Raw genomic sequence first — 14,998 nt, forward strand, 5'->3', positions numbered from 1 at the left:
TCAATTTTATAGATTTACAGACCTTAATAAATGTTAGAGACATTCACATAATATGAATTTTCTTTTTATGTCTTATGATTTCAACATTAATATGAATTTTAGCGACTTTCAAACATTAAATTTTACGTATCATCAATCTTAATTCTAACAAGAATTTTATATTATCATCCAATCATGTATTGTGATAAAAATGAGAATTATTTATTTTTACTATAATTAATTAAAAAATTATATCTATCGTGTATTCTAAGTAATTGACAATATATAAAAAATCTTACGATAATGATATATTAAAATTAAACAAAATATATTTAGTATGCAGCATGAATCTTTATGACAGGAGATGAAATTAGGCATGTAATAAATATAAGACTACAAAAATATTTGGTCCACTAAAGTTACGCACACCATGACACCGTCACCACTATCTCTGAAAATTTTGTTTATCAAATTAGTACTAAAAAAAATGGCAAATTTATTAAAATATTGTAAATTAAAAAACAATTTATTATTTTATAGCAAATCTGAAACAATTTCTCAATCTGGGATTTTTTTTGCCACGTGGATCAAAATTTCGCCAAACGGCTGGCGAAAGTATTAATTTTTGAATTTTTTAATACCTATTTCGCCACAAAAAGTACGAAATTCGACTTCTTAGAGCGGTTAAATTAAAACCGTTCTCATAGGTCTATTTTAGAGAGCGGTTCCATTTGAACCGCTCTCAGTAGTCTATTTTAGAGAGCGGTTCAAATGGAACCACTCTCATAACTCCTTTTAGAGAGTGGTTCATTTTGAACCGCTCTCATAACCCATTTTAGAGAGCGGTTCCATTTGAACCGCTCTCAAAAGTCATGTAAAGTGAGCGGTTACATACAAACCGCTCTTAGAAGTACATCTTAGAGAGCGGTCCTGCGGGAACCGCTCTCTTAGGTATATACAGTAAAAGAATTTTGCCAACCGAATTGCGAAATGTAAGTATAGTTTCGCATATTTGATGGTGAAAATTTTCTTTTAATATATTTTTAAATTAACTTCGTTACCGGACTGGCGAAACAAATAGCAAATTCTTCATTTTAGTGGCGAAATTGCACACTCCAATTTCAAAGTTTGAATGCTATATATATACCCCAACCCTTCTCTCATTTTCATCGGAAGGATACATTAGAAGAAAATCTCAGGTATGTGTTATTTAATAATTTTATTATTTAATTTTGAATGTATAATTTTAGTTATATTTAATTAATGAGTATTGTTTATTTTATTTATGTTAATTATTGTAAAGTTTAAATATTAAATAAAGTTTATTTGAATAAAATGCAGGATGAGTGGGATTGTTATTATTATATATTGGAATGGTAGAATCTATGAAGGAAATGAAGGAGTAAGTTTTGAAGGAAGTAAAAAAGTAATTCAAATAAAACGAGGAATAAGTTATGAAACATTGAAAAGAAAAATTCATGTGAAACTCAATCTGGATCATAATCAAGTGATTTCTAGATTAATTTCTCATTTTTTGATTGATGAAAATATTAGACAGTATATAGCTTTGGATATATGTGATGATGAAGACATTGATTGCATGATAAGTGCATTTCAACAACAATCTAGTAGAAATATTATTGAGTTATACGTAGATATTGCAGTTGGTGGAAGTTCATCAATGTCCTTACAGACGATGAATTTAAATTTATCACTTTCACAACAAAATGATAGGACCCTTGTGAGTCGTGATTATAATGAAGGTAAAATTATTTTTGTTCTAATGTCTTTTAAGTAATATATGTAATTGATTGAATTAAAACTGATAAATTTGTTGCAATAAAGGAGTTAGGAATGATGCTGATGAAGATAATGAACACTCAGATTATGAGAGTTACACTGATGGAGATGATGAAGCAGAAATTTCGTTAGGCAGTTCTTCTTCTACTGATGTTGAAGGCGAGTTTAATTCCAACTTACATATATAAGTAACCGAAAATGTAGGTGGTAATGTGAAATAATTATAAAGAATTTGTTTTTTGTGGTTATTTTTTATATATTAATGATAAATATAATGCAGAAGATACTGTAATTCCTTTTTGGAATGTTACTCCAAAGTATAAGTATATTAATTGGAAATATCCTGATCAAGAAATGGATGAAGAACATCTTCAAGAAGTCAATTCATGGGTTGAAGGAGATCCTTTATTTGTTGGCTTATATTTTGACAGTAAAGAAGATGTGAAGAATGCATTAAAACATTGCGCAATGAAGATTCATCAAAGTTATTTTGTGACTGAGTCTAAACCAACATGTTTGTACGTTAAATGCTTAAATCATACCTCTGGTTGTCCATGGAGAGTAAGGGCTTCATTGTTGAAGAATTCAAACAAGTGGAAAATTACTAGGTGGGGTGGTTCACATACATGTGTCAATATGAGAAATCATCAAAAGTTAGATTCTGATTTAATTTGTTCATGCATTCTTGGTAAGTAAAATATCGAGTTTTTTATTTTATTTTTACAATGACATTGTTATTAACTTGAGAAAATTTATTTTATGTAGGAATGGTCAACGAGGAACCGTCGGTACATATTTCATTGATACAAGAGCGAATATGTGCTCAGTTTGGATATAAAATTTCATATAAAAAAGCTTGGAAGGCGAAGCAAAAAGCCATTGTTAAAGTATTTGGTGATTGGGATGAATCATATGCTACCTTGCCTCGTTGGTTAGAATACATGCAATTAAATTCTCCTGGATCTGTTTATAAACTTAAAACAAAAGAGTATGTGGTTGGTCATCAAGTGAATAATAGGTATAGAGTATTTGAACGACTATTTTGGTCATTCGAACAATGTCATGAGGCTTTTAAATTTTGCAAACCTATATTACAAGTGGATGGGACATTCTTATATGGTAAGTATCGTCATACGTTGCTCATTGCAACAACTCAAGATGGAAACAATTGTGTTCTTCCAGTAGCTTTTGCAATTGTTGAAGGAGAAACACTGTCAGCATGGGAATGGTTTTTGGCATTGATTCGTTTGCATGTTACTGATAGAGCAGGAATTTGTTTGATATCAGATAGACATCAAAGTATAAAAGGAGCTGTGTCAAATCCACACATTGGGTGGCAACCTCCAAATGCGTATCATGTATATTGCATTCGTCATATTGCCAGCAACTTTAATCACCGGTTTAAGAATATAGCATTGAAGAAAGAGCTCATCAAATTGGGTATATTTAATTTTTTATCTAGATTATGGTTAAATTATTAGATATCCATCGAATCCGTGGATAGATATTTTAATGTTTTGAATGTTGTATATGTAGGTTATACACCATCGAAGGTCATTTTTCAGCAAAAGTTAACTAGATTTCGCAATGAATCTGAAGATATAGAAAGGTGGATTGACAGTATATCAAAAGAGAAATGGGCAATATCTAATGATGATGAAGGACGGCGTTATGGACACATGACTACAAATCTTTCAAAATCAGTAAATAAAGTGTTTAAAGGTGCTAGAAACCTGCCCATATGTGCACTAGTTAAAGCCACCTATGGACGATTGGTTGAATATTTTGTGAAGCGTGGAGAAGAGGCCATGTCTGACCTTCACAATGGAAGCATGTTTTGTCGCAAAGTTATGTTGCAAATTCAAAAAAATCAACAAGAAGCTTCATCACACCAAGTTCGTCGGTATGACATACAAAGAAAAAGTTTTGAGGTTGAAGAAGCTTTTAATCCAATAACACAAAGGGGTGGACACAAATGGACAGTTATATTGGATAGAAGATTCTACGAATGTGGAAGATTTCAGTCTTATCGATTTCCTTGTTCACATGTGATAGCCGCTTGTATAGCCGTGAGTATCATTTTTGGCAATATATGGATCCTGTTTATTCAATGCAATATGTTGTAAATGCATACTCCCCACAGTGGAAGCCCCTGGGAAATGAATGCAACATCCTTACAAACTGCGAATGGAAGTTAATGCCTGATGTTGACAGAGCAAGAGGTAAAGGCCGACCAAAATCAACTCGCATTAGGAATGAAATAGAATGGGTTGAGTCACAAACTAGACAAAGGTGTTCCAAGTGTAACGAAGTAGGTCACAATCGACGTCATTGTCCTCAACAAAACAATGTTGGTTAACCAAATCATACAATGTTGGTGTTTGTATTTTTTTTATCTTGTGATATTGTTATTTATCGTAATTGTCATTAATTATTGTAATGAAACCATTAATGTTATATCAAGTGAAGGCACAAACAAATTAATAATTAGAGTAAGCATTAAAGTCACTAACATTAATAAATGTTAACTAAAATAAGTTGCTACATAAAAACATGTCATTGCTGTCCCCCCTGTGTGCCTAATGATGATGATCGTCTGGAGTCAAGATGCATTGCCTCTGTCTATCTCGAGCTCCTCGATGAGGGTTCCGACGAACATATCCTAAATCAGCAACTGCACCAAACTCGGCATTAAGATCAATACCTAACTCTATAGGATGTATGTCTGATGGTATAGGGTCAACTTGACTGTATGGGGCACCTGGAGTCAAAAGCGAATGGTGCTCGTAAGGAGGTGTGAAAAAGAAATCAGGTCATGGGATGTAATCTTCTGTTCCTGTAAAAGGTGATGATGGGTGTTCTGATGGATGGTGTGTACCCTGTGATGAATGGAAATAAGTCGGGGCTGTCATCAAACTAGATGGATGAAAAGGAAACTCTGATGGTATTGGAAAGACACCATCAGGTCGCTCTGGCATAACCGGGACAGCCCACTCTGCTGCCTGCACTTGTCTCTGTCGACGTGCCAAGCCTCTTCCTTCTCTTCGTTGATGCGGCTGATCTATGTGTAAGTCTGGATCGACAGGATTACCACTTTGTACTGGTGGATCTAAGGTTGAAACAGGCTCTAATATGCGATCTTGCTCCTTCTTCAATGACAGAAGAGTCTCAGACAAGTCCTTCAATTCATTAAAGGTAAAAGAATCCTGTCCATCAGTGCTCAAGTAATGCAATCTCTCCATCATATCACCCTAAAAATAATCAAAAGTAACCATTACTGTAATTTTGTATATAAAACAGAAAGTAATAGTGAAAAAAGTATATATTTTTGTAAACATACCGACAAAGCTGATACTGCTACCTCCCTGGTCATCCAACGACGAGTATGACTAACATACCATCGTATGTACTCTGAATTTGAGCAAGTAAACCATACTGAGGCTCATTAGTCAATACCCAAAGTCGTCTACTCTCCCAAATTTCTAACATAGCACTGAACTTGGCTGACCAATCTTCTCCAGTCTTCCCTCTGAGGGTAAGGTCATGTAGCTGGTCAGGCTGGTAAGGAGTCCTTGGTATGTGTTGAACCATACCAAACTGACGCATTACTCTATCAGGTTGATGCCACTCACATACCTGAAAACATATAAGTGGCACCACTGCCCTCCATAAGTCCATACCATCTCTACAAATAGGTGGTAATATATTGATGAGTTCCATATTGTATGGCACCCACACAATCTGTATGATGACATACAAAACAGATTAATAACAAAAAAGTACGTAATTAACATGTTATTTAAATAAGTAACTCAGCAAAAGTTGGCTATAATACCTCATCATGTGCTAGACGATCAAAAATATATCTGTAGTAGTGGACATCTTTCTTTCCCTTTCTGATACCGTGGGATAACCATCTGCAAGTAATTGACCATAAAAACATGAAGCCAAACAAATAACATTATAGAACACCTACAAATGCGTAGTGCTAGCAATAACAATACCAACTTACCTAACACCGTACGGAAGATAAGGACGACTATAGGGAGGATTGATAGGTGCTATCTGGGGAAATCTATCCCAAGCCCAAATCACAATTAACGCAGTCAGTCCTCCAATAGCAACACGATCAATGTTGGTGGCCATGCATAGCTCTCGGTACAAATAACCTAGAACTGCATAACCCCAACTATATTGACCGGTCAACTCAAAATCTTCAAGCAAAGGCAAGTACCTCACAGATACCCTACTGCTAGAGTGATCAGGAAGCATGAACCCTCCAATAAGCTTCAATATATATGCCCTAGCAAACCGAGTGATCTGCAATGGAGTCTGATTATGCATGGCAATATGAGTGAAGTGTTCGTCCAACCAGCTCATCTTCAAGAAACTCCCTACAAAAACCTCTGATCCTGGTCTCATACCTAGGCTGTCTTCCACAATCTGAGCTCAATCACCCCCAGTGGGTGCTATAACAGGTCTCTCATCTATGCGTAATCCTAATATAATAGCAACATCTTGAAGGGTAATAGTACACTCTCCAGAGGGCATGTGGAAGGTGTGCGTCTCGGGCCTCCACCTCTCTACTAATGCAGTAATCAATCCCACGTCTACAGGAAGCTTAGACAAGTTAGCCACTCCAACAAAACCCGCTAACTCCAGATGTGGAATAATTTCTTCCGGAATACCTTCTAATCCACCGAGAATATTTGGACTCTTCCTAACTCTCAATGTCGGGTGATCACGTCCATCCCAAATATGCTCAGAAACATGAATACTCTGAAACCGAAGAAGTGATGGATCTTCTGGCCCGGGATTAATAACCTTACTTTGTTGTGAAGATGATGCCATCTATACAACAATAAAAAATATTAGTAAAAAAATTTCATTCAATAATAATAATAATAATAATTTATATTTTACTAACATATTAATAATACATAAATTTTATATAAATACAATTTTAAAATTTTACTTCAATATAAGTGTAAAAATTATTTATTACAATCAAAATTAAGTATAAATTATTATATTTAGTTTTATATAATTATTTTATTTAACTCAATTTTTATTATTCTGTATTTTAATGAATATCTATAATAATTCCTGTAAACAAATTTTATAAATCTTAATTTAACCTATCTTCTTAACAATTAATTATAATTTTATATTTTAATTAACTATATCACATTTCATTTTTTCTAAAAACATATTAATCTATATATAAATAAATAAAAAACTATTTAAATTTTAAATTCTTTTTTACTAATCTTTAATAAACTTTCAGCAAATTCTTCACTCACCCCCACTTAATTATCAAATCACTTACATACGTAGAGTTTTAAAAAATTACAATATTATTATCAGATTTTCTAATTAACAAAATCAAACTAAAAATAATATATAAATGGATGTTGTTATAGTTTCATACCTCTTAAATTCGTAGCAGTATTTGATCCTTCACAGCAAATCAAAACAAATTTTGAAACTTCTGCCTGGAGGACGATGATAGAGGAGCAGAGACGGAGAAAAGCTAAATGGAAACGAAGGAGGACCGTCACGGAGGAGGAAGAAGGGCGACGGTCAAAAGCAGTTTCGCTAACTGCAGCGCGAAATGAACTTTCGCCAGTAGCAGTGCGAATCATCTCAGATGTTGCCACATGTATCAAAATCTCTCCAGCCGTTCATTTTAAATCTAAGAAAGCGCAGAACCGCTCTCTAATATGCACTTCTGAGAGCGGTTCAAATGGAACCGCTCTCTAAAATGGAGTTATGAGAGCGGTTCAAAAGGAACCGCTCTCTAAAATGGAGTTATGAGAGCGGTTCAAAAGGAACCGCTCTCTAAAATGAGTTATGAGAGCGGTTCAAAAGAAACCACTCTCTAAAATGAGTTATGAGAGAGCGGTTGAACCGCTCTCTAAAATGGAGTTATGAGAGCGGTTCGAAAGGAACCGCTCTCTAAAATAGACTACTGAGAAGTCGTTTAACCGCTCTAAGAAGTCGTATTTTGTATTTTTTGTGGCGAAATAGATATTAAAAAATTCAAAAAATAATACTTTCGCCAGCCGTTTGGCGAAATTTTGATCCACGTGGCAAAAAAACCCAGATTGAGAAATTGTTTCAGATTTGCTATAAAATAATAAATTGTTTTTTAATTTATAATATTTTAATAAATTTGCCCAAAAAAATTGTCAACACTTTATTTTTTTCAGAAATTTTGTCATAATTTTTTTTTTTTCATTACCTTGATTCTTTAATATATATATATATATAGATGACTAAATATTTTTTCTAAAATTAGTAAATTAACACATCCATTTTAAATTTCTAAATTAATTTTTTTTAAAATAAAATTAAGTACTATGCATACAATTATTTTAGAGGCGAAAGTGGGCTATAACAAACAAAGGAGTAATACGACCCAATCCAATGCCGTTTTGTTAATGCTTTCCAAAAAGTAAAATAAAAATCTTACGACTACGCTCCACTACACTAATCATCTGTTGCGTTTCATTGAGATCTCGCTGAATATATCGTCGAATATTACGGTGGGTTTTGCCTCCCCCCTCTCTCTCTCTCTCTCTGTGTTAGCGTAGAAACGACGCCGTTCCTAGATCTAAGTTTTTTCGTTTTTCTTCTTGTTCGTTTGGTTTTCTTTTCCTTAATTGATTGGGTGCATGCGTTTATTGCGCTCGGGGCTTTTAATTTCCAGCAAGTTTGGATCCCCTTGGCTATGGTACTGAATTGATGTGTTTGGTATTATTGTTCTTATTGTTTATTTGATGTTATTACTGTGTTGGATGATTTTATTTCGGTTATTGCCGTTTACGCTACTATTGTTAAGGGTTATGGGTGGACCCATAGTCTAGTTTTGTTCATAAACAGATCTGTGTTAATTTTGGTTCTCTTATGGATCTGATTTGAAACCTTTGATGTTCTGTGCTTGAGGGTTTTGGTTATATATGTATGTATTTAATGGTTTTGGCATTTTGATGTTGAATTTTGTTTTACTCTTGTGTTTCTAGATTTGGTGTTGAATGCATCGGTGTTGGAGTTAGCTTATATTGCTGTTGTCGTGGTAGTATTGCGTTGAAGGAAATGGAGTTGAGAAAACCCTTAACGTGCAAATGGGTTTTCTTTTCTGTCATTGTCATTGTCATTGCTCGAGTTGTGGATAGTTTTTATCTCCCCGGAAGCTACATGAACGCTTATTCGAATAAGCATCTCATATTTGCAAAGGTTAATTCGTTAACTTCAATTGAAACAGAGCTACCCTTCAGCTACTACAGCCTCCCTTACTGCCAGCCTGATCGCATAAAGAAAAGTGCTGAGAATTTGGGAGAGCTTCTTATGGGAGATCAGATTGACAACTCCCCTTACCGGTTCCGGATGAATGTTAATGAGACTGTTTACCTCTGCACGACGTCGCCATTGAATGAGCACGAGGTTAAGCTGCTCAAGCAAAGGACGCGGGACCTTTACCAGGTCAATATGATCCTTGACAACTTGCCTGTAATGAGATTCACGACCCAAAATGGGGTTAAAATCCAGTGGACAGGGTTCCCTGTTGGGTACACACCGCCTGATGGTAGTGCAGATTACATCATTAACCACCTTAAGTTCACAGTCTTGGTTCATGAGTATGAAGGGAGTGGGGTTGAAATTATTGGGACTGGGGAGGAAGGTTTGGCTGTTATTTCTGATGCTGACAAGAAGAAGGCATCTGGGTATGAAATAGTTGGTTTTCAGGTTGTCCCTTGTAGTATTAAATATGATCCTGAAGTCATGGCTAAGCACAAAAGGTATGATACTCTCTCTCCTATAAGCTGCCCAACTGAGCTTGACAAGTATCAAGTGATAAGAGAGCAGGAAAGGATATCATTTACATATGAGGTTGAATTTGTGAAAAGTGATACAAGATGGCCTTCACGTTGGGATGCTTATCTGAAGATGGAGGGTTCTCGAGTTCATTGGTTCTCGATCTTAAATTCACTGATGGTTATATTTTTCTTGGCTGGTATTGTTTTTGTCATTTTCCTGAGAACTGTGAGAAGGGACTTGACGAGGTATGAGGAATTGGACAAAGAGGCACAAGCTCAGATGAACGAGGAGCTTTCTGGATGGAAACTTGTTGTGGGTGATGTGTTTAGAGAGCCTGAGTGCTCAAAGCTTCTCTGTGTGATGGTTGGAGATGGGGTTCAGATTCTTGGGATGGCTGCTGTTACAATTGTTTTCGCAGCACTTGGTTTCATGTCACCAGCATCCCGAGGAATGCTTCTAACAGGGATGATCATTTTGTATCTTATTCTGGGAGTTTCTGCGGGCTATGTCAGTGTACGTTTCTGGAGGACCATTAAGGGAACAACAGAAGGGTGGAGATCAATTTCCTGGTCAGCTGCATGCTTTTTTCCTGGAATTGCTTTCATTATTCTTACAGTTCTGAATTTTATTCTATGGAGCAGCAACAGTACTGGTGCTATACCCATTTCCTTATATTTCGAGCTGTTCTTCCTCTGGTTCTGCATTTCGGTACCCCTTACCCTTATTGGAGGATTTATGGGTACAAAAGCTCAGCCAATTGAATATCCTGTGCGGACTAACCAGATTCCAAGGGAAATTCCTGCACGTAAATATCCATCATGGCTTCTTGTTCTTGGTGCTGGAACTCTTCCGTTTGGAACCCTCTTCATTGAGCTTTTCTTTATCCTTTCGAGTATCTGGCTTGGAAGGTTCTATTATGTGTTTGGTTTCCTGTTGGTCGTTCTTCTATTGCTGATTATTGTTTGTGCTGAAGTATCTGTTGTCCTCACTTATATGCATCTCTGTGTGGAAGATTGGCGGTGGTGGTGGAAGGCATTCTTTGCCTCAGGTTCTGTTGCTCTTTATGTCTTCTTGTACTCCATTAACTACTTGGTTTTCGACCTGCAGAGTTTGAGTGGACCTGTCTCGGCTACACTTTACCTCGGCTATTCACTACTCATGGCAATTGCAATCATGTTATCCACCGGCACCATTGGCTTCCTTATGTCATTCTACTTTGTGCACTACTTGTTCTCATCAGTAAAGATAGATTGAGGTCTCCCTGTCATCTCTTATTATTAGCTATGCTAAAGGTCAATTAATATAGCTTCTTCTGAGTTCTTTTTTGTAGTTTGATCGCATTGCAGAATATTTGAGTAGGGCAACTTATGCTTCATTTGTTGTCTTAAATAGTTGTCAAATGATTTTACATTGCAATGTTATCTGCAGTTTGTTCTCCTACTTGTCCCCCACAGTAACCTACTCATTCAGGTATTCAACTAGTGTTTGAGCTCTCAGTGTGCTTTAAGTATTTTTAGTTCAATTAAGTTGCTTTAGAAAGTTGTAGTTGCAAAACTGTCATCTTATTTTGATACTGTAGAAAAATTATGTTAGATGGATAATTTCATATCTCGCTGTGATGTTCACTGTGCTGCTGGGTGTTTAATTTTTAGCTTCCACACATTCTCGGATAGGGAAAGTATTTGGTATTATACTGTTAAAAGGATGTTATTTAAACTTAATTTGTCCGCAATTTTGGCTTTGTATAATATTATTGTTTCATATTATATTTTATTTTATTTTCTAGTCGGCTGCATGTAAATTTGTGGTAATAATCCTTTGAATATGGAAAATATTGGATTTGTGTAGTATTGCTATAGCACTTGGCTTTTCGTCTGTTAACTGCGTTCCACTTTTTCGGTGTAATACCCTTAGCAATGACTTTTGGCAGGAAAAGTACATGGCAAAATAAAATGCAGGTAGCATAAACTTTTTCTACTGGTATCTGAAAATCCTATTTTAACAACTTTTAAAGGCAATGGCTGCAGTTAAGTTTCCATTTTGTTTGAGGTATTTTTGTCGTTCCTTTTTCAAAATAAAAATTACTTAGCTGATATATTTTATGGAAAGGGGACGAAGAAAAATAAATGAATTTGTCTTGAAGCATACGACTTCAAATCTCAAATATGCATTTAGTTATATGGCTTGAGTTACTCTCCTCGAAAGCAACTTTTGGACATTTTATAATGTTTTAAATATGTTTAGTCTCTATACTTTATATTAATATTAGTTTTTATACTTACAATAACTAAACATTATATTAGGAAAAAAAAAATAACTAAACACTATTTCAGCAGATTGACTATATGGACTATACATTATCATTGAATTTGGTGAAAAATTAAATTTTTAGAAATTTAATTAATCACAGAATTTCTTTTAATAATTTCATCTAAGATTTTTGAGTCTCTATAATTCCTCATTTCTCATTATTGTAGTAAGAATTATGTAATTCACTCTTCTTACTAGTATTTTTAAAGGTTTATTTATTTGCACATGATTAAATTATTTTAGATAATTTTTAATCATCTTTTTAACTATTAATGTCATTATAATATTTTTTTAGTATACTATCATTTTGTAACTTGTCTTTTTTTATTTGTTTACATGTCTACTTTAACATTTTTAATTTTGTCAGTTTTGATGTCTTTTTTTCCTTTTTAATCACCTAACTTGTATTCTAAATTTCTTTTAATTGAAAAGTCTTTAAATATAATTTAAGAAGTTTTTACACATATAATTATTTAGTTTGAATATGTTACATGAACTTTTTTCTTTTTTAAAATCTTCTCTTGTGTAACATCTTTTTTGGTAGTCGATCATGTATCTTTTCCAAATCAATAAAAATTATATGTAAATTATTTTTTTTTAATGATATTTTTTTATATTTTTTCTAAAAGATATATAAATTATGTTGTACACTTTACATAAAACTAAATTAATTTTTTAGAATACTAGTTTCTTATTGTATTCTATGTTTAATCTTTTTTATTTTTAATTTCAAAATATGACTCAAATTTAATCTTTTTGTATCTCAACATGTCAAATTACGGACTTTACAATGAACAATTTGGATGACTTTATTACATAAGAGGAATAAAAAAAATCGTAAGAAATGAGACCAAAACAAAATAAAATTATAAGAATCAAAGTTTAAATAAACTTAACAAAATTTTGGGACCAAACTAAAATTGGAAAAAATTATAGGAATAAAACCTAGAATAAATAAAATATGTTAGAAAGAACTAAGAGCTAAATATTTAGAAAAATAAAAGAGCACATTCATCACAACCAAAATTGGTTTTTTTATTTTTTAATATTTTAAAAAAATAATTATTAAAATGATAATATTCTAAAACAAATTCTCTAACGTCACTACTAATTTTGTACTTTGCATGTGAAGAACTTTGTTTCAAAATTTTTAAAATAATTTCATATACTACAAATACGAAATTGATTTGGTTTTTTTTCAAAACAAATTATTTTTCTGATGCAGCCTTTCATTTCCTGATGTCGATATCCGTGAACTTATAAGGACGTGTCGAGCAAGCTGTGTGACCCTCGCTTCTACATGACTAGGCCATTATTTTTAAGTTTTGTCCATTTAAATTTAAATGTAAAACTCTATAAAAAAATAAAATATATTTAATTATCTAAAAGAAATTAAAAGATGCAAAACTTGTGGTGACATGAGAAAAAAATATTCCAGATAAGAATTTGTTTTAAAATAATATTATTTTAATAATTATTTTCTTAAAAAATAAAAAATAAATAAGCCACAAAATTCAAGAAAATATAATATTTAGGATGAAATTATGCTGCAAATATGAGTTAGAAGCTGGGAATTGTTACACCAAATTTTTGAAGATATAATCTTGTAATATCAAAACTTCAAGACAAAGTATGTGCAAGATAAAGAGTTGGAAACCTAAAACACCAAGTGATGATAAAGAGAGAAGAAAAGAGGATCAAACGTGTTTAGGGAGAGGTATGAGAAGTTGCTGCTGTTGTGAGAATTCAAAGTACTATTTCTATCGTATGCGAACATAAAAGTAACATTAGTAATTAACTTCAACCTAAAATCGATTACAGAACTCAAAGATCGTTTTTGATATAAGAACTTAACAAGAGAGCAGAAGAGTATTCTGTTATTCAAACACTCACTTGAATAGCGTTGGGGCAAATTCAAGATTTTGCATATGCTAAAATTTGAGCCACACCAAATTCAAAATATTTTCAAAATATAAATTTTAAAAAATTTATTAGCATTTAATATATTTTTGATAAAATCTACTGTACCTTTCATACTTGAAAAGTTTGATCCTCTCTTAACATAAAATAATTATCACTTTTAATTTTTTATTAATAAATAATAAAATTAGTAATTTAATTATAAAAAGACATTAATATTCTTTAATTTTTAAAATATAAGATGAATCACAACTGTTGATCTAAATATAATATAAAACTAGTAAATATATCTGTGCGTTGCACGGGTTTGTTTTATTTTTATCAAATTAATTTATTTTAAAATATAAAATATATAATTTAAATATAAAAATATATCAATATGGTAAAAAAAATTATTATATTAAATATAATTACAATGAGAAAGATTATGAAATATTTCTTTTTATACAATATTTTTTGTATATCTTATATATTTGTTTATCTTCTTTAATAATAAATATTTTTATTTCTTTTATTGACATTATTTTAGACCATGCAACATATAATTGACTATGATTAAATACAGGTTTTGACAAATATAATCCAACATAATTTAATGATTGCCCTTGATAAGGAGTCTTGTTCCATCACATTCCTAATGTCGGATTGATATTCCTAAGTAACATAATTGATATTCCTTCTTTGAGTTGCAAGCAATGAAGAATAAATCCATTAAAATTTAAAGTATTCAATAATTTTACATGATACATAAGCTCTTGTTTAATTATTTAATTTAATTTATCACCAAAAATTTTAAAAAATTATTAATAAATAAGTACACATAATTTTAATTTATAATTTGTATGATAAAATATTAATTATAAGAGTAGTTAGGATAAACTCTATACGTGTATAATTGAATTATATTAATAAATAAATAAGCAAATATTATCATAGTTTATAATAGTAATACCAATACATGCATGAATAAATTTTTATAATTATTCTCTAACTAAAATAAAGAAGTAAATTAATTTTAAATAATTATTTGTTAATGTAATAATAATAGAATTAATAAAATTAAGATAATATTTATTAAGATAATAATAGATTTAATAATATGTTGCATCTTACAAAAGACTAATAAATAAATAAATAAAATTTTAATTTAAATATATATTATACCGTC

At 32.2% G+C, this 14,998-nt stretch overlaps 2 protein-coding genes across 3 annotated transcripts; both read left to right on the plus strand.

Annotated features, from left to right (window-relative positions):
- The first annotated feature begins 1,675 nt into the window (after nucleotides 1–1,675).
- LOC113855290 lies at nucleotides 1,676–4,138 on the plus strand. Its single transcript, XM_027486872.1, has 7 exons — nucleotides 1,676–1,742; nucleotides 1,825–1,938; nucleotides 2,060–2,467; nucleotides 2,545–2,898; nucleotides 2,983–3,219; nucleotides 3,316–3,848; nucleotides 3,923–4,138. Exons 1-7 carry the CDS (start codon nucleotides 1,676–1,678, stop codon nucleotides 4,136–4,138), a joined length of 1,929 nt encoding a protein of 642 aa, XP_027342673.1.
- A 4,069-nt stretch (nucleotides 4,139–8,207) lies between these two features.
- LOC113855804 (transmembrane 9 superfamily member 12-like) lies at nucleotides 8,208–11,901 on the plus strand. Of its 2 annotated transcripts, XM_027487444.1 has the most exons (3): nucleotides 8,271–8,327; nucleotides 8,805–10,892; nucleotides 11,029–11,393. In XM_027487444.1, exon 2 carries the CDS (start codon nucleotides 8,878–8,880, stop codon nucleotides 10,852–10,854), a length of 1,977 nt encoding a protein of 658 aa, XP_027343245.1. In that variant the 5' UTR covers nucleotides 8,271–8,327; nucleotides 8,805–8,877; the 3' UTR covers nucleotides 10,855–10,892; nucleotides 11,029–11,393. The 2 variants fall into 2 exon arrangements, with proteins under 2 accessions (XP_027343237.1, XP_027343245.1); XM_027487436.1 differs by having other exon boundaries at nucleotides 8,208–8,327; nucleotides 8,805–11,901.
- Nucleotides 11,902–14,998: the final 3,097 nt, after the last annotated feature.

The sequence above is a fragment of the Abrus precatorius genome, unplaced genomic scaffold (genome assembly GCF_003935025.1).
Source record: "Abrus precatorius isolate BTA unplaced genomic scaffold, Abrus_2018 Scaffold1, whole genome shotgun sequence".
In the NCBI taxonomy this organism is placed as follows: Eukaryota; Viridiplantae; Streptophyta; class Magnoliopsida; order Fabales; family Fabaceae; genus Abrus; species Abrus precatorius.

Bases quoted from the DNA above. Each gene is read 5' to 3' on its own strand.
- LOC113855290 (XM_027486872.1), top strand. From the start codon at position 1,676: ATGAATTTAAATTTATCACTTTCACAACAAAATGATAGGACCCTTGTG. The intron at 2,899-2,982 runs GTAAGTATCGTC...CAATTGTTGAAG, and splicing joins GGATGGGACATTCTTATATG to GAGAAACACTGTCAGCATGG. The intron at 3,220-3,315 runs GTATATTTAATT...TTGTATATGTAG, and splicing joins GAAAGAGCTCATCAAATTGG to GTTATACACCATCGAAGGTC.
- LOC113855804 (XM_027487436.1), top strand. From the start codon at position 8,878: ATGGAGTTGAGAAAACCCTTAACGTGCAAATGGGTTTTCTTTTCTGTC.